The 20305-nt window shown below is 39.1% G+C and overlaps 1 protein-coding gene across 3 annotated transcripts in view; it reads left to right on the top strand.

Annotated features, from left to right (window-relative positions):
* The first annotated feature begins 371 nt into the window (after nt 1-371).
* Nucleotides 372-20305, top strand: part of LOC148864867 (magnesium transporter MRS2-I-like) — a 32850-nt gene continuing 12916 nt past the window's right edge. For all 3 annotated transcript variants that reach the window (XM_088979086.1, XM_088979087.1, XM_088979088.1), the window contains exons 1-5: nt 372-1089; nt 1208-1237; nt 1557-1707; nt 2001-2122; nt 3708-3782. In XM_088979086.1, the coding sequence (XP_088835212.1) occupies nt 847-1089; nt 1208-1237; nt 1557-1707; nt 2001-2122; nt 3708-3782 (621 nt within the window). In that variant the 5' untranslated portion in view covers nt 372-846. The remainder of the gene's footprint in view (nt 1090-1207; nt 1238-1556; nt 1708-2000; nt 2123-3707; nt 3783-20305) is intronic.

The following is a 20305-nucleotide window of genomic DNA, read 5'->3' as shown; positions in this document are numbered from 1 at the left end:
TTACTATTGGTTCAAAACTGATTCCAGCTAGTCCTGAACCCATTTAGACAAGACCCAATATATATAATGTATAATATATTAAATAAGATATATACATATAATAAACATAAATATTTATTACAATCGGGTCTGTCGGATCATACCTGATTGTCCCAAGAACCGATCGATTTGGTTATGAGTCCAAAAATTACAAACAACATCGGGTCCGGGTCGGAGTTCTAACGTTTCATGTTGGATCGGTTCCGGTTCCAGCTTGTTCCGATCCAGACCCGACCCGTTGACAGCCCTGTGTCACATTCTTCCCGAATCCGAAAGAAAGCAAAGGACATAAGTCGACCTTATTTATGTAAGAATGTGATCGAGCACATCTTAACACTTTCTAGTCTTCAGTGTTTAGACATGTGCATTGTGTGAGCTGGGACAGGGAGCATTGATGGGAACTGGCCAGAAGACACTGTACCCAGTACAGTTCTCACAGGTTAAAAGGAACAGAGTTTTAAACTTCTCATTCTGACCGTTTATTTACTTACATGCTACAGGGGCGTTACCTCCCGCGCGCCCACTAGCCATGTAACGACCTCACACAGAGCTTCCGTTCATGGTGATTTCTAGGTTTCTTTCTCCAAACTGAAGCCCTAATTTACACTTCTTTATCGCCAGAACTGAACTATATTGTTAGAACCAATGTTTGCCATATGGTATCGGATTCTCCATTGATTGTGTGAATCCTGCCTTTCGACAAAAAAAGACCCGGGGAAAGCTTGGTAGCTTTTGCCGGTTCTGGGACTTTCGTGCGAAATTCAACTAGGGTTTCTGTTCCTGGGATGTAATTTGGGATGGTTAGTGATGGCTCGAGACGGATACATCGTCCCTGCGGATCCTCAAGCGTCTCTGAAGAAGAAAACAGCCGTCTCGAGGAGCTGGATTTTGTTGGATTGTACCGGTGAAGGGACGATCTTGGATGTCGACAAGTATGCTATCATGCACCGAGTTCAGATTCATGCTAGAGATCTCCGGATCCTCGATCCTCTATTGTCATATCCTTCGACGATATTGGGTCGAGAAAAGGCAATTGTTCTCAATTTAGAGGTTGAACTTCACTTTTCTTGGGTTCTTTCTTTGGTGTCTTTTATACTGTTCAGTCACTTACTCTTTTGCTAATTTAGTTTTACTCTTTGGCTGTTTTGTCTTGGCATTTTGTATTCAGCATATTAAAGCTATAATCACTGCAGAAGAGGTGAGCTTTTCATACTTCTTTGTTCTTTCTCTTCTCCAGCATTGTGTTTAGTTGCTAATTCATGTTTTTTTGTAATATCAGTATTTTGGTGGTCTGAATTCTTAGAAGTAAAACTTAACTTAGCAACTTCAGCGGCTTACTTCAGCTGTCACTTATTCATTTAGCGGTCATGATTGATAAACTTCCTGTTTGAAAAATCTCTATAAGCTCTAAGTAACTTCAATGCTGACTGTCAAGCTTGTTTGGATAAAGTGTAAAGTAAAAGAGAAAAGCAATCTTCTCAATAGGATTTCACTATTTGTTTTGTCTCTTGCGATAGGTATTGCTTAGAGATCCTCATGATGATAATGTTATTCCTATTGTTGAAGAACTTAAAAGGCGATTACCCCCTGTAAATGCCTGCAATATCCAAGGAGATGGGAGAGAAAACCGGAGTGGGCACAATGATGTTGAAGTGAGTGAAGAAGACGGTATGTTATAGTAAATGATGCCTCTTTCTGTTTCCAATAAGGTTTTAGTTCTCTTTTGCAACTTAATGTTTGTAATCGTTTGAAGTTAAAAGAATTGATTCAGAACGACCCAAATTCGGAATGCCTATTGATTAATTATTTGTTAGACGAGGCCTCATTTTCTTGTCAGGATGTTGCCTTCCCTTTTTGATCTAAATTTTTGAACAATTCTTTGCAGTTTCCCTCTCCTTCTCTTTTAGTGTTAAATTCTATTATTGTTTGATTTCTTAACGGTGTAGAATCATGCATTGTAGAGTCTCCATTTGAGTTTCGAGCCCTAGAAGTAGCACTTGAAGCTATTTGTAGTTTCCTTGGTGCACGCACAACAGAACTGGAGACTGATGCTTACCCAGCTTTAGATGAATTGACCTCCAAGGTAAGTGACTTGTTAATTTCTGATGCTTACCCAAATCTCCTCTGGTAATCTGGTAGCTTGTAAGCTTATAATGTCCATAGTTTCCTGTTAATAAAGGTGGTTGGCTGATGCTATGGATTTTTTTAGATGATATGATGCCATAGAGGCTTTTGCATGTACTGGTTTATAAATTCAGTTTGGAGGATTTCCAACCCATATCATGGAATTCCTGTTAGAGGCTTAGCGCCAGATACTAGTAGGTTTCCATTTGTCTTGCTTGACAAAGAAATTGTTCCCTTGGCCTCTTTATGTAAAGCTGTTTTTGGGTTGGGGGGCAGAATTGAAAATACCGGACAGAATCTATTATTTTGTGGATTCAAAGATTGACTAGCCCCCTTGTCATTTTAGAATGTACCAAATAGATGGAAGATGAAGAAACACACTATGCTGTTGATCTCGTAAATGTTTTTTCTTCTTGTTATCTTAGGGGGCTTCTTCTCGGCTATCTTCTACATAAAATGGAAGCTGAAATGATGACAACCATGATAATCTATAGGTCTGCAGATCATGATGGTCTATAAGTCTGCAGGCCAAATTTCTGAGGGCCCTCCTGTTCTCTTTCTCTCTTTCTTGCTTAGAAAAAGATTCTACACTTGGATTTGGTACTTTGGTTTTTCTCCTGCAGTTTTAAACTTGTATTTCAGCATTACTAGCTTACGTTTTGTTAGGAATTGGTACTTAGAGTTAGAACATGGTGACAATTGTGTCTATCTTCATTCTTTTTAGCTTAGGAGCACTATTGCAATTGCTTGTATTTGTTAGATGTGGTATCTCACATTGAGGTTTAGTTTCTTCATTTCAAACTGTATTATGTTTTCCTCTATCACTTGTAGGGCTGTTCAGAAGATGTTGTAAACCGACCAAAGCAGACTGACTCAACCCAAGATGGTCGGTTTCTAAAATGGTTCGGTCTGTCTCGGTTTAAAAAATGACATTCAGTTGCGGTTATGCTTTTTGTAACCCAATGTGAAACTGAAACTGACCCGAGCATACATACACATATTTGCCTTTTGTAATTCATATATCTTATATATTTTTCATCTCTTTTACTTTTGATTGACAACCACTACTTTCTAATCATCTCCATCTATAATCTAACTAACAAAAACTAAATATAGGGACTGACAAAAAATGTAAAAAGTTGAATCTTCATAGGAGTGAAAACCAAAGAGACAGCTATAGGTACAGGTTGGACCTATATAGGGACTGGCTAACACTCAACTAGCCAACTGCAACTGGTCAGAAATGTAGGGAGCATATAGGTACAGGTTGGACCCATCGACCTTTTTAGGCTACGAGCATTAATTTCGGTTCGGTTTAACTAAAACCATTGTTAAACAAAATGAAATTTAAAATCGGTTTTCTCTCTTTATTGGTCGGTTTTGGTTCGCCTCAAATTCAACCTGACTTTTTCGGTTCAGTTGACAAAATCAAGTGCAACCAAACCAAACCGACCTGTGAACAGCCCTAATCACTTGTTATGTTTTGCTAGCCATACTTCTCTTTACTGTTTAAGTTGTTTGATATACAATATCGTAACATGCAGATTAGTAGCCGTAATTTGGATCGTGTTCGTAAACTGAAGAGTGCAATGACAAGGTTGACAGCTCGAGTTCAAAAGGTACAGCTTTTACTCTTTGTGGTATATACTGTAAATTAGATGGCATCAACCTCTTTTTTTATACAAATGCTTTCCATGCTGTTCACAATGTTGTGTGCTTTTTTCTGTTGGGGGTGGGGCTTGGGGAACATAATGGTACTATAACATGTATTTAGCATACTTTTTGTACTATTTTTGTCATACATTCTTTTCCCCTAATTATACACCTTGCCCTTTCTCAAAAAAAAAAAAAAAAAAAAAAGAGAAAGAGAAGTTGTTGACTTTTAAGAGCACAGTGATGTAGCTTATTGGCAATTGGCTTTTAAGAGAAGTTGTTGACTAGATGGCCAAGAATGAAGTACATCTATTTCATTCCTGACGTGCAGCTGGATAGCATGGCTAGCAATGTGTTGTGACCAGCAGATCCGGACTCGGCTATAAGAACAGCTATGTTATATTGGAACAATGTATAATTAAGAAGCAACTCATTCATGCTGGAGATGAGGATATTATGGATGAGTGAAAAGGTTTAGAATGGGTATAATAACAATAAAAGAAGACTAGAATGGATATAATTTTAAATGGTGCATCAGTGGAAATCTACAAGACGTTTAATGAGTGATAAAGTGAGGATAGTAAGATGATTTGGGAATGTGCATAGAAATCCACCTACTGCAATAATGAGTGAATTGATGCCAATTGATGGTTCTAGCAGACCTAGGGGAAGGCTGAAAATGATATGGATTGCAGTGGTAACAAAATATGAGGATTCATAATTTGACAGGGGATATGACCCTTGATAGAGTGGAACAATGAAACAGGATTTGTGTAGCCAACTCCATGTAGTTGGAGTATTGCTTTTTAAGTTCAGTTGAAACAGACATTGATCTACTGAATTATGGTCATGCATGTGTGTGCATATAGTAAAAACAAGTATGAATACTTTTTAGTACATTTTTTTTCAAATTTCATATCTCTATTTTTATCTTTATTTCTGCTTCTCCATCTGACTCTTGTCCATCAATCTAAACTGTGAAACACCTTTACCTTTGAACACTATCCTTTTGTGAAAGTATAAGGTAAATTCAATTTAGCTAGAGTGCTAGACTATGGAACACCTTTAACTAAAGGATAAAATAGCACCTTTAAGTATATTCAGTAATAACTAAATATGATTAAATAAATTTACATTTAAAAGTATTATTTACTATTTTATTTTGAGTATGACAGATATTATGTTTAAATCAAAGTTTCTTACAATTTATTTTGATATGGATGATTGCCCAGTGGCCATTCACCATGTAAACCCTAATGCCTCCAGTAAGGGGTTATTGGCTATGTGCTTCAATCTAGGTGATGCTTTACCATGCTGTCACAAACATAACACATGATACCCACACGTGAAAACTCATATCAACCTTAGTCCTAACCGAAGCAACAGGGGCCTGGTCTCATACAAGCACGGTTGAATAATCGCTATACATCCTTTTTGAGTTGATCAGTTATCCTAACACTGATTTGAGACTTAAAATCATGAATGAGCTATTGGGTTCCTTTACAATAAGCCCAAGTGGTTGCAGCAGCAACTCCTGGTGTAGCAGACCTTGAGTTTGACTCTAGACAAGTGAATGACTTCAACTATGATATCTGCTCCAAGTAATAGTGCCTTCCAAAGAGGTAATGTAACAGAACATACTGTTGACAATAGCGTCAAGGTTTTTATTTTATTTTTTGATAGCAAGGAAAAATAAGATTTTGTTAAAATAAATAAATAGAGATTACATCCTGATCTCAGCTAAGACTTAACTTAGTCAGAAGATAAAGCAGCACAAATTTACAGAACAAAACTAATTTACAATATTACAGTGATACTACATCACCTAGATCAAGTGATGACCATAAATATGAACCAAAGAAGCTCTAGACATTTCTCTAAAATTAGGATGCACAAGTAACCGGTCCATAATCAACAAAACAATATCAACCACAAATCCTCTAGTGTCTCTACTTTTGTCTTAAAAAAATCTTCCATTTCTTTCTATTAACAGGAAAAAATATAAGAAATATGGAAGAAGAAGAGGAGAGAGAGAGAGAAGAGGGAAGGGAGAAGAGAAGAGAAGAGAAGAAGTTGGGAGAGTGAATCATTTTTTTTGGTCCCGGGATTCTTTATTATATATAGGGGGCACTTAAAAAAGGAGAAAAAGACTCTTATGCCCTTGTGGCACTTACATAACATAAAACAGTATGAAATATTAGTTATTCTAACACTCCCCCTCAAGTTGGGACATAAATGTCAATCATGCCCAACTTGTCACACAAATCATTGTGCTGCAAGTGATGAAGACCCTTGGTGAAAATATTTAGAAGTTGTTTTTCTGAGCTAACATAAGGAGTGCATACTTCTCAACTCACAAGTTTTCCCAATAAAATGCTTGTCCACTTCAATATGTTTTGTTTTATCAAGGAGGACTGGGTTGGCAGCAATGTTGATAGCAACTTTGTTGTCACAATAGAGTGACATAGGGTTGTTAACTGTAAATCCCAATTCACCTGATAGGTTCTTTATCCACATGATTTCAGCAATTCCATGAGACATAGCTCCATATTCTGCTTCAGCATTGGACCTAGCCACCACACTTTGTTTTTTACTTCTCTTGGTGACTAAGTTTCGTCCCACAAAAGTATAATATCCACTTGTAGGCTTTCTATCATCAACTACCTTTGCCCAGTTAACATTTGTATACACTTCAACTTTCAAATGCCCATGTTTCTAGAATAACAAACCAGCCTTTGGGAACTTCTTGAGGTATCTGAGGATCCCTTTTGCAGCTTCAAAGTGGGAAGTCTTGGGATTATGCATGAACTAAGGACACCCACAACATAAGCAATGTCAGGTCTAGTCATAGACAGATATAAGAGTCTCCCTACAAGTCTTTGGCACTTCTTCACATCCTTCATAGCCCCCCTGATTGTCACCCAATTGATGATTAGGGTCAATGGGTGAATTAATTGGCTTCACTTCCAACTTGCCTGTGTCCTCTAATAGATCTAAGATGTATTTCCTTTAAGAAATAAAGATGCCCTTTTGAGAGCGGGCAACTTCAATCCCAAGGAAATAACGAAAGGGGCCTGGATCTTTCACCTCGAATTGAGTGGCTAAGAATTTCTTTAACTTTTGTATTTTAGTCTTCTAATCTCTTGTGACCACTATGTCATCAACATACACTATTAGAGCTACAATTTTTCCTTGACCTTTCTTCACAAAGTATGATCTGACTGACATTATTTAAATCCCACCTGTTGTACAACCAAGTGAAACTTACTAAACTAGGCCCAAGGTGACTGTTTCAACCATATAATGATTTTTTTAACCTACACACCTTTTGCTCACTACCTTTGCAACAAAAACCCAGAGGTTGAGTCATGTACGCCTCCTCTAGGTCACCATTCAAGAATGCATTTTTTTATGTCCAATTGGTGAAGTTCTTAGTCAAGATTAGCTGTTGGTGAAAGGAGGATTCTGGTAGAGTTCATCTTGGCTATTGGAGCAAGGGTTTCCGCATAGTCTACTCCATACACCTATGTAAACCCTTTTGCCACCAATCTGGCTTTGTACCTTTCTATCATACCATCAACCCTATACTTCACTGTGAACACCCACTTACATCCCAGTGGTTCTTTCCCTTTAGGAAGATCAACCAACTCCCAAGTGCCAATCAGGTATGGATAAGGCTTCTGCCACATTCTTAGGGATAGAAATGCTATTAATGAAGGAAAGAAAAGCATGATATGAAGGTGAAATATGATCATAAGACACAAAGTGAGAAATAGGATGATTAGTAGTACAAGATCTAACACACTTTCTCTTAGCAATAAGAACATCAAGATCAATAACAGGAGGATCAATATCAAGAGGATCGAGTATATCAATAGGAACAAGTGTACTTGGCTGATGAAGATTTGCCTTTGGAGAGCCTGATGATGTTGGCAGCATAGTTTCAGATTCCATGGCTCTTGAACTCTGCTAGCTCTTTTGGTGATGAAGAAAGACATGGAATGGAGGAGGATCAGGAAGAGGAGGTAATTGAACCTGAGCGTGTTTCTCCTCAACCCTACTCTCAAAGAAGGACACATCAGTGAAGACATAGTACTTGCGTAAAGCAACATCATAGCATCGGTAGCCCTTTTGAGACAAAGGGTAACCTAGAAAAATACAAGGGGTAGCACAAGGATAAAGCTTACCATGAATAGGGGACAAGTCATGAGCAAAGCAACGACATCCAAAGACACATTGGAATAGAGGACAAAGGGGCCTAAGGAAACAACGGTTGATGTTGGGCCTTAGACTCTAGCAACTAAGACAATATATGATGGTTGATGATATATGCAACATACATAACAACATCCATGTAAAAGCGTTTTGGGACATGCATATGGAGTAATAATCCATGAGCAACTTCAAGAAGATGCTTTTTCCTCTCAACAACACCATTTTGTTGAGGTGCCTTAGTATAGGAGCTTCGATGAAGGGATCCACACGAAGCAAAGAACTCTATGAGATTACCATGAAAATACTCCTTTGCATTGTCTGACTAGAAAATATGAATCTCAGTTTTGGAATTAAGTAAAAATCATGCATTGAAAATCCTTCACAATCTTCGACACTTCATCTCTAAATTGCATAGGATAAATCCAAGTATATCTAGAGTAGTCATAATCAAAGATTCAAAGTAGTGAAATACTTATAGTCAGTTTCTGAAGGTAGAGTAATAGGGCCCCAAACATTAGAATAAAACAATGTGAAAAGGAAATTCAGATTTTTTATGAAATAACTCTAGAATTATAGGCTTTAATGGCTCAAAGGAAAGATGACCAAGATGACTATGCCTAGGCGTGGCTCTCGCTAGGCAAACTCAAAGACTTTGCAGCCACAAAACCGGCTTTGTTCTCCAACACGTAGAGACCATCCACCATGCTTCCTCTACCGATCGTCCTTCCTGAGGTCAAATCCTAGAACACACGAGAAAGTGTAATTTTCCTGGATAGAGAGAACGAGAGAAAAGAGAAGAGAGAGGAGAGGAGAAGAGAAGGGATGTAAAATAAAATAAACAGCTGTCACAACAGAAAGAAAGAAGGTTACTGAGCAATTCAAAGAGTGAGTTACTGATGGAAAGTAAATTGATAGGCAATTTTGGAACATGCAACACATTAAAGAGGGTAAGGCCAAAAGGAGGGGAGATGGTTCATTGACAGGCTATTGTGGAGAATGGACCATCAGCCAGTCTCACCTTATCTCTCATAGAGAGGAGGTTATATGCCTGAAACAAATTTGACTTACCAGTCATGTGATTTGAAGCTCCAGGGTCAATTATTCAGGGGAATTCAGATGTATGAGATGACACATGGAAGACAATGGCAGAGTTACCTGATATAGATGCAAAGGAGGTAGAAGGGATAAGGCCAAAATTCACCTAATGAAGTGTCCTACCATATAACTCTAAATGGTCATGAAAACAGTTAATAATCTCTTCCTTGGGATCAGAACCAGAGGGATGTTCCTAAGGTACCATGGGACCTGTCTCTTGAGAGGCCACATTTGCTGGAGTTATATTTCTTCTGATTCTGCTGAGCTAGCTTCTTACTTTGATAAGTTGTTGGTTTCTTAATTAATTCCTAAGCCCACTTAGGCTTCCCATGGAGATCCCAATACGTGTCTCTAGTGTGCCTAGACTTTTGACAATGAGTGCACCAAAGTTTGTCTTTGTCATCCACCCTCTTCTGGACGCCACCCTTCTTAAAATGAACTCCTCCATTTCCACTTGTACCTCCTCTGACTGTCAATGCAACTGGCTTCCCCTCTGCACAATTCATCACACTTCTACTCTTTTCAAACTGAACTAAACTGATCCATAGGAGAGAGGAGGAGGAGGGAGGAAGGAGCGAGGAGGACGAGGGAAGAAGGAAGCTTGAATGACAAGACAAGGGAGAATTTGGAGAAGAAGAGGAAGCCGAAGAGATGAAGAGAAGAGGAAGAAGGTGATGAGCTAGAAATTGCCATAAAGAAAAGGCTACAGGTGGATGATGGGGATAAGATGGCAGATCGAGAAAGGGGACAGATGGAGGTCGATGGGCCCGGATCAAAAGAAGGAAGTATTTTAATAGAGGGGGGAAAAAGGAAGGGAGAGGAGAATAGGCTCCAACCGGTAGCAAAGAGTACACAACAAAAAGAGGAACCACTTAAACAGGTTAACAGTAAATTTTAAGTTAAGGTCAAGACTCCAAAAGTCAGGTTCAAAGAGGGGCGTTTTTGGGAAAAGCCACTTTCTCTCGCAGAAGGAGAGCTCTAGTCGGTTGAAAACCAATAGTTCTATTGCTAGAACACACAAAGAGGAAGAGAAGGAAAAATGGATTTGGATAGTGAACATGTATAAAAACGGAAGGAAAATAAGAACCCAGGAAAGTGAGGAAGGCAATAAGACATTGGCAAGTTTGGTGGTGGAAGATAAAACTCAGAAACAATGAACAGAGGACAAATCGACAAGGGCAGAAAGAAGCAAAAGTGGTGTTGAAGCTTAGAAAGTTGTAGGAGACCATTTCTCTCAGTCGAGTAGTTGGGAGTTTGAACTGCGCTCATAAACTAATAGCAACAAGAAAGAGGCCATCCTAGGTGGTTATGGAGAGGAGTCAAGGTCACCAAGGAGGCCTCTCAGGCTAGAGGAGGAGCAGAATCCTGCCAAACCAACTCCAACATTTAAGGAGAACACAACAGAGGAAGCGGAACCCGAAAAGATCGAAAGAAGCAAGAGAGGATTAGTGAAGAGAATTGGTTCTAATATCCTACAGCCTGCCCCCATATCTAAAGAGGTAAGTCAAGTTGTTTTGCTGAACACCCCCTCTTCGGAAGGACTGAACAGGAGGAAGGAGAGAGGATAGAAGAGGGAGTAGGGGAAAAACAAAAGAAAAAAGAAAGTAGCGGGAGGGGGAAGAAGGAGGAGAGCTGCAAAACAGGGCATATAAAAGAAAAAAGGAGGCAATCAAGCCTTCTTCAGAGACTAGAAGAGGAAAAGGAAAGGGAGGGGAACAAAGTTGGAGAAACAGGGGACAAGGTTAGAGAGGAAGAAAGAGCACAAAAATTTCAAAATGACCAAAACATCTCAGAGCTAGTACAGAATGGAGAAGTGAATATCAATAAATTGGTGGAAAGGGAGGGGAACAAAGTTGGAGAAACAGGGAACAAGGTTAGAGTGGAAGAAAGAGCACAAAAATTTCAAAATGACCAAAACATCTCAGAGCTAGTACAAAATGGAGAAGTGAATATCAATAAATTGGTGGAAAGGGAGGGGAACAAAGTTGGAGAAACATGGGACAAGGTTAGAGAGGAAGAAAGAGCACAAAAATTTCAAAATGACCAAAACATCTCAGAGCTAGTACAAAATGGAGAAGTGCATATCAATAAATTGGTGGAAAGGGATGTCGAGATAGGGAAATCCCTTGGCTTAGTGTTATGGGGAGGAGAAGGTTTTGCAAAGATGGAATTTGAGAAATTTGAAAAAAAGAAGAGAGAAGAGAAAGAGGAGGAAGAAGATTCTAGAAAAAAAAAACAAGGGGTGGGACGAGGAAGGGGGAGAAGAAGAGGGTCTAGACAAGAACGAGTGAAGGGAGTTGGGGGGTAGACAGGGGGAAGGGGAGAGGGATGACGATTCGTAGTTGGAATGAGGAGTCTGAAGGAAGGAAGAAGAAGGGGGATAGTGAGAAATCTGCTTATATCTCAAACCAGAAGTGGTGTTATTACAAGAAACAAAACTAAAACAAAACTGGGAAATTTACGACTTAAAAATGAAGAATGAAACCTTGGGAGAGGAGGGAGGAGAGAGGTGGAACTGAAAGCTTCAGGACTTTCAGGAGGAACTGTATTATTTGGAATTCAGGGGTGTTCAAAAGGTTGGGAAAGAAGTGGAACATTCTCAGTATCGGTTTGTTTGTAAGATGTAAACGAGTAGTGGAAGTGGGGTTTATTAGACTGGGTGCTTAGACTTCCAGTCTTAACCAAGTATCCAAAGATGATTTGTTGGAAAGATTCTGGAGTACCCTTGATTTACAGCCTTGTAATGAAGACTCTTCTTCAGTTTGATTTCTAGTGTGTATCTGGTGTGTCAACTTGACAACCATTGGTGTTGAGGTATACTTCCCTTTTTTCAATTTAATGAAATTTCTTTTTGATTCTTAAAAAAAAAAAAGAACTTAGGCATAAACCTCTTGGATTAAAGTTAAGTCCTCACTTCCCAAGATTTGTAACCTGATAGACTCATACATAGGATTTAGTCCCAAAAGAAAAGCAAATGCTCGTTGTTGGGAGACAAGGGACTTGTAGGCATTTGCATCTTCATCACATTTCCAATTCACACTTTGATAATTGTTGAAAGATGTATTGTATGTACTGTACACATGTTTAGTGCCCGCAGGGGTATTTTTGTAAATTTGTAGACCTCTTGTGTTGTATGGCCGGTATAGTATAAATACAAATGCTTCACTCGCATGATGAAACCGAAAATCAGCAAGTGCCTCGTTGTGGACTGTAGCAGCTCTGTAAGGCCGTGTGCCTTTGGTTTTGTGTACTTCTAAACCTAGAATCACGAATAGTGAAGATTCAGCTACATCTAGAATCTCCACAATGATTAATGGAATGAGTGGGAGTAGTGACCTATCCTTCCCTATGGCTGTTGTTCCTCTTGATGGGTTAAATTACCTAGAGTGGTCAAGAGGGATCAAGTTATACATAACTGCAGGGGGAAAAATAGGCTACATAAATGGAAGAATCAAAGAACCACCTTCTAGAAATGCAGAACATAGATGGGATCAGGAGAATAGTATGGTTATGTCATGGCTTTTGATCTCCATGCAACCGCAAATAAGGAAGAACTTCATGTGGGCTGAAACTGCAAATGAGATTTGGGAATAGGCAAAATCCACATATTCTGAACTTCGACACTATGCCAAGATTTATGAACTGCAAGCAGCCTCATCTACTTGTCAACAGGGGGAGAGAAGTTTATCAGTTTATTACTCTGACTTGACCACTGTTCGAAAGGAGTTGGACCATTACCAGAATATTGATTGGAAGTGTGATGAAGATGCAAAATTGTATAATAAATTTGTCTCACAGCAAAGAGTGTTTGCTTTTTTACATGGTCTCAATCCTATCTATGAATCCATCAGAGTACAAATTCTAAGTTCTAAGGATCTTCCTTCAATTCAGGAGGTCTATGTTCTTGTCCAGTTTGAAGAGAGCAGGAGAAACTTGATGAACAGCACCGGAGGGGATGCAATTGTTTTGGTGGCAAAGGGGGGGTACCTCTACTAGTAGTTACAAAGTCTATGAGTCAGTTCAGAAAGAGTAAAATATATTTGTGGCATTGTCGTCTGGGTCATTTGTCCTTTGAGTCCTTGAAAGTTGTTTTCCCAGAACTGTGTAAGTCAGTGTCTGTATCTAATTTTTCTTGTCAAACGCGTCAATTAAGCAAGCATTGTAGAACTCAATTTCCTCAAAGAAATAGTAAATCAGAGTTTCCTTTTCACATTGTGCATTCTGATGTGTGGAGCCTGTTACTTTACCTTCTGAGAGTGGCTACAAGTACTTCATTACCTTCATTGACGATTATTCCAGATACACTTGGGTATATCCAATGTGAACCCGTAAGGAAGTACAAAAAATTATCCAAGATTTTCAGCGGATGGTCTTCACCCAATTTCAGACCGAGATTCAAATATTTCAGTCAGACAATGCAAAAGAGTTTTTTCATAGTGACCTCACGGAATTCTTTGCTTCACATGGCTCACTTCATCGGAGCTCTTGTGCCCGCACGCCACAACAAAATGGTGTGGCTGAACAGAAGAACCGACTCCTCGAAGTGGCACGGGGTCTACTACTCCACATGAATGTTCCCAAACGATTTTGGCTTGAGGCTGTCCTTTGTTCTACATACCTCATTAACCGAATGCCCTCTCGTTGGTTAGAGTACAAAGCCCCACATCAGCTTCTCTTTCCTAAGGCCCCTCTTCTTTCTATCCCTCGTGTTTTTGGTTGTCGATGCTTTGTCCAAAACCTATTTCCCAACCGAGGGAAATTGGACTATCGTGCTATCCCGTGCATATTTCTTGGCTACTCATTCTCTCAGAAAGGGTATAGTTGCTTTTATCCTGTTTCTCGGAGATTCTGTGTCTCCATGGATGTTACCTTCTTTTAAGATGAGCCCTTCTTTCCTGTTTCTTCTCAGGGGGAGTGTAGACATGAGGAGAAACTGGTTCAACTTCCTCCTCTTCTTAATCCTTCTCCTTCTGATCCTCCATCTTTCCGTGTTTTTTCTTGTCGTCGTAAAGGCCAACCAAGTTCAAGAGCTGTGGAGAATCCAGAAGCTGTACCTCAAGTGCCATCAAATTCCTCGAGGGAAGATCATACTCACTCAGGTAACTTGACTCCCAGTGATGGTTCTGACCTCCCTATTGCTAATGATCTTGACCTTCCTATTGCCCACAGGAAAGGTGTTAGGTTGTGCACCACTAAACACCCCATTTCCCACTTTGTTTCCTATGAGAACATCTCACCTTCATTTCGTGCCTTCCTTACCTCCATTGACAATATCCCTATTCCCAAGAATGTGGCAGAAGCTCTCTCAGTACCAGAATAGACAAATGCCATGAAGGAAGAGATTGATGCTCTTCACAAGAATGGCACGTGAGAACTTGTTGATCTCCCTAAGGGAAAGGATCCAGTTGGATGTAAATGGGTGTTCACTGTTAAGCATGGGTCTGATGGAACCGTGGAGAGGTATAAAGCTCGTTTAGTGGCAAAGGGTTTTACTCAAGTATATGGAGTTGATTATGCAGAAACTTTTGCCCCTGTTGCCAAAATGAACTCTATTAGAGTACTTTTCTCTCTTGCTGCCAATCTGATTTGGGATCTACATCAGCTCGACATCAAGAATGCCTTCTTGAATGGTGACCTTGAAGAGGAAGTTTATATGGTTCAACCCCCCGGTTTTCAGGCTCAAGGAAATGAATAGAAAATGTGCAAGTTAAAGAAGTCTTTATATGGGCTGAAGCAATCACCAAGAGCTTGGTTTTGCAGATTTCATATTGCAGTTAAGCAGAGGGGATACAAGCAATGTCAGTCAGATTACACACTGTTTGTAAAAAGGGGAGAAAGTAAAATGGCTGCCCTAATAGTATATGTGGATGACATAATTGTTACTGGTGACTGGAAGGATGAAATTCAAAGTTTGAAGGGCTTCCTTGCCACTCAGTTCGAAGTGAAAGATCTAGGACCTGCCAAATACTTCCTTGGAATTGAGGTTGCCCGATCAAAAAAGGGTATCTGAATTTCCCAAAGGAAATATGTCCTAGACTTGCTTAAGGACACTAGAAAGATTGGGGTTAAGCCAGTTGACTCTCCCATTGACCCCAACCATAAGTTAAGTGACAGCCAAGGTGAACCTCATAAGGATGTGAAGCAATTTCAGAGGCTTGTAGGGAGATTCTTGTACCTCTCTATGACTCGTCCAGACATAGGATATGCTGTTGGTGTCCTCAGTCAGTTCATGCATGCACCGAGGTCCACTCATCTTGAAGCAGCATAGAGAATACTGCGGTATCTTAAGAAGTTCCTGGGTGCTGGCTTATTATTCCAAAAACATGGACATTTGAGAGTTGAAATTTACACAGATGCGGATTGGGCTGGATCTCAAAGTGATAGAAGGTCTACTAGTGGTTACTGCACCTTTGTAGGAGGGAACCTTGTTACTTGGAGGAGTAAGAAGCAAACCGTGGTAGCTAGATCTAGTGCTGAAGTTGAGTACTGTGCAATGGCACACGGAGTAGCCGAAGGTATGTGGATAAAGAATCTATTGGGAGAGTTGGGTTTTCTAGTGGACAAACCCGTGACTCTACTCTGTGACAACAAGGCAGCTATAAGGTTGTGGATAAAGAATCTAGTGAAGTTGAAAAGCACTTTATCAGAGAGAAAATCATCACAGGCGAAGTATGCACTCCATACATCAGCTTTGAAGACACCAAGATCTCTGTGACAAGTTGGGCATGATTGATATCTATGCCCCAACTTGAGGGGGAGTGTTGACAGATGTATTGTATGTACTGTACATAGGTTTAGTGCCCGCAGGGGTATTTTTGTAATTTTGTAGACCTCTTGTGTTGTACGGCCAGCATAGTATAAATACAAATGCTTCACTCGCATGAAGCAGTTCTTTTGAGGCCTTAAGTCTCAAGCCTCTTCTCTTCTCCTTCTTCTTCTTCTTCCTTCCTTTCTTCTTCTGCTCAACAATAATGATCTAGATCCTTCTACATTGATGTCAAATCTGAGTATACACTGAGAGACTTCTCTCCACCTACTTACAGCTAGGTGGTATATCTTTGCATAGTGCTTCTGCTCTGAATAGGTAGATTTTGCCTGTTCCCATATTTCACAAGCTGTTTCAGCCCACTTAAATGACTTTCTTACTTGTAGCAGCATGGAAACCAAGAGCCACGACATCACCATACTGTTCCTTGCTCCCACCTGTCATGTTCTGTACTTCCAATCTTTGGTTCCTTCACTTTACCATTAATATACCCTATTTTCCCCCTAGCAGTAATGTAGAGCTTAATTCCCCTAGACCATTCAAGGTAATTTAGTCCATCAAAAAGAATTACAGCCATAGGGAAACTTATATCCAGCCCCCACTCATTCCGTTTTGACCTCTAGAAACCCCAGAAGTTGCAAAATTTTCAGAGGACATGATTCAGCTCACTATTCAACTTTAACACACACCCTAGGATCCCTCTTGACACCAAAAAACAGTCCTAGGAACACATTAGGACTGTAGCCCACATGCACACACTACAGTCTGGAAACAATTTGAACACAGACCAGCTCCAATTTTCCCAAAAAAAATTTTTCCAGGTTGATTTCAGTGCTGAATTAACTTAACAGTCATAGTTCACCACTCTTCCAGACCATTTAAACACATCAACTTCCAGGAGAGACCACAAACATTGTTGTCATACCAAAAGAGAGCAAAAGCAGGTAATTTGTGACCTACAGAAGTTCCATTCTCAGGTAGAAGGATCACACGATCCACAGAAAAAGGTTTGAAACTCACAATCCTTTGTTTACAGCATTCAGCTACCTTAATTCATAGGTATTTTTCTGGTACACGACCAAGAGAAAGGGAGGAAAAGTAAAAAGACTTCTGTATCAGTCATAGGTTTATTTTGTTGATCTCAGCTGGAGAAGACAGCAAGGTGAAGGAGAAAACCTTGTTCGATCTGCTCTCAAGCTCAGTAGAACTGCTCTGATACCACATTAACAGGAAAAAAATAGAAGAAATATGGAAGAATAAGAGAAGAGAGAGAGGAGAGAAGGGAGAAGAGAAGTTGGGAGAGTAAATCAGTTCTGGTAGCACCAGAATTCTTTATTATACATAGGGCGACACTTAAAAAAGGAGAAAAAGACTCGTGCCCTTGCGGCACTTACAGAACATAAAAAGTATAAAATATGCTATTCTAACACTTTCTTTCTAAATTCCCCAACAGATCACAAAAGGAATTGAGGACCAAAAAACTTTTAATTTTTGTTTCCAATGCAATTTGTCTATTTCAAGAATACCTCACTTGGAATGTCTGGCTCATGTCTCCACACAAAAAAAGTTACCTATCATAAAATCTCCACACAAAAACAGTTACCTATCATAAAATCTCCACACTAAAACAGTTACCTATCATTGGTTGAAAAGATGCAGCACTGGTTTACCAGACAATAGCCCCAGCCTAATAGCCTATCAAATGGTCGAAAGTAAGGATACTATCAAGAGAAAGATGTCAAGCAAACACTTCAACTCTAGGAGGAATTGGATTTTCGTAGATGCCTCTAACCTCAAAAGGATCAAATTGATTTTTGATTAGAACCTCATAAAATGATTTGATTATAAACTTTCCATTTGAGCAGTCTTTCCACCATCTAGCATTCAGATGATAAGGTGATACTTCAAGTCTTCAACCTTTTCTAGTGTTCTAAACAGATGTACACACTCCTCTATCTTGCTTTCAACAATGGATGCCTAGAAGTTGGACTCTATCACTTCTCCACCCCTCACTTCAAACATTCTTTCATTCTTTGACAGAACGTTTTCTTTAGTACAACCTTGGAAAAAAACCACATAACTTCCCCACTCCGTATCATACTTCCCAAAGCCTCACCCCTCTCCCACTTTATATTCTCTGTAATCTACAAATACCTGATGAAACTTCACAAAGGCCTTCTACCATAGGATGCTGAAACAACGTTTCTTGTATCCTATTCAAAGGAAACCACCCCTTGCTTGCTTAATATTATCATCTTTCATAATGCCTCTCTTTCTGACCCAAACCTCCATGTTCACTTCTCCATTAATGCATTATTCGTCACTCTGACCCTTCCAATGGCCAACTCCTTTTTTGACAGCATACCCTATCCCATTTTAGCAAACGAAAAAATTCTCTCCCCTCCATCCTGTAAAAAATATCCTTAGATCTCTTATCTGACACAGCTGCAGAAACCTTGAAAGTGGACAAATAATAAATAGGTAGACTAGTCAAGGCACTCTTAATAAGGATAATTCTACCTCCCAACAGGAGATATCTCCTTTCATCTGTTCTTGAGCTTGCCAATTATCGGTTGCTATGTAGACTTAGCTGATGCTGCACAATTTTCCAAAAAGGAAAATAAAAGAAAAGTTCTCAACCTTACACTCCACTTTTGCTGCACAATTTTCCAAAAATGTAAGATCAAAATCTCCTACTCCTATCATAACACCATAGTTGTCAATACGATGCCTAGGCGGGCGCTTAGGCGACAAGGCGCCCTTTGAGGCTTGCCTCACCTAATCTCCAAGCAGTTTTGTACTATATATTATAAAATACATTTTTATTATTTATTTTTTGACATATAATTATAAAATAGGCACTATTAAACTAAAATATTCATTTTGTGTGTTTATATACTAATTTATTTTTATTATTTTCTTATTTGTTAGGGTTTAATCAATACAAACATTGCTAAATGCTGTATTGAACCCTCAAAGACTTTAAAACCTGAATCAATAAGTAAGGAAGAACTTAAAATTTTGTCTAATCAACACATTTTCTACTATATTTTTCTTTTCTTCTTTTCCTATAATGAAAATAAGGGTTCATCCCCTATATTTTTTGAGTTTTATATTCCTTCTTCTTTTTCTTCTCATTAATATGTTGATTTTCTATACTTTATCATGAACTCTATACTTTTCTTATGAAAATTATGAATTGTTATTAAGGAAATATGGTTATGGTACCTAGGGAACCATCCTAGGATCCATGTTTTCTATATAAAAAAAAAAAAAGAAAAATCCATTGCCTAGGCGACTAGGCGACAAGGTGCCCCCCTGTTGCCTAGCCTTGCAAGCTAACCTTCAATCCAAATATTAATTCAAATCCTTTTAAGATTGCTCTTAAATTCAGCACTTTCTCAATTGAAGCCTTAAAATAATTCAAGATTTATTAGCATATTGAAGATGTACAATGAGCAGATCTTCCCTACTAGCTTTAAATCCTTAGGTGAGAGCATCATCCTCACCCCTTGAAATCAACCTACAAATACACCAACCACTAAAACAAATAAAAGGGGTTATAGAGGGTCACCATCTATGAAACAGTTTTAAGGGCAGCAATGTTGTATGGAGCTAAGTGTTGGGAAGTCAAGAAACAACATGTCCAAAAAGTGAGTGTGGAAGAAATGTGTATGATGAGATGGATAAGTGGAAAAACTAGAAGGGATAGGGTTGGAAATGAAGCCATTTGAAGGAATCTAGGAATGGCTCCAATTGATAGAAGGCCATCTACAATACCTGTAAGAAGTGATCTGTTGCAAGTTGTGGGGCCTATAAGTGCTATTGGCAGACTATAATGGACACCGGTTAAGTTAGTGAGAAATGATTTATGTGTTCATAATTTAACAATGAATATGGCATTGAACGGAACAGAATGGTGAAACAGGATTTATAATTTCATATAGCCAATCCCATATAGTTGGGACAAGGCTTAGATGATGATGGTGATGGAGGGTAACCCTAACACAAGCCTCTTGAGGCATTAAAAAACATGGTACTTGGTAGGGTTTCTTTTAATCAGCACCGAAAAAGAGACTGTTGAGATGCATGAAATTTTGGACTCCACTTTTCATTGAAATCCATTGCCTTCAAAATCTCCTCAAAGAATCCCAATTCAACGTGGTCGTATATCTTCTCAATATCAATCTTGCAAAATATCCCTTGGCATCCTTCTATTATTCTTGAGTTGATACATTTACTTGGGAGTTGGACCTCATTTGGGAGTGCTTTTTGGCTTAAACGGGCTTTTGAAAAGCTAGTTTCTGAAATGGGGTTTTTGAAAAAGAACTTTTTTAGTTTTTGGATGGTCACCATCTTTTTTCTTCAAAATAGCTTCTTGCAAGCATGAAAAGCTAAATGGAGATTTTTTCT

The sequence above is a fragment of the Nelumbo lutea genome, chromosome 3 (genome assembly GCF_056320005.1).
Source record: "Nelumbo lutea isolate HS-2025 chromosome 3, American lotus-T2T, whole genome shotgun sequence".
NCBI lineage: Eukaryota > Viridiplantae > Streptophyta > Magnoliopsida > Proteales > Nelumbonaceae > Nelumbo > Nelumbo lutea.
The sequence above is the reverse complement of the archived record's forward strand: the minus strand, read 5'-3'. Positions and strand labels throughout refer to the sequence as shown.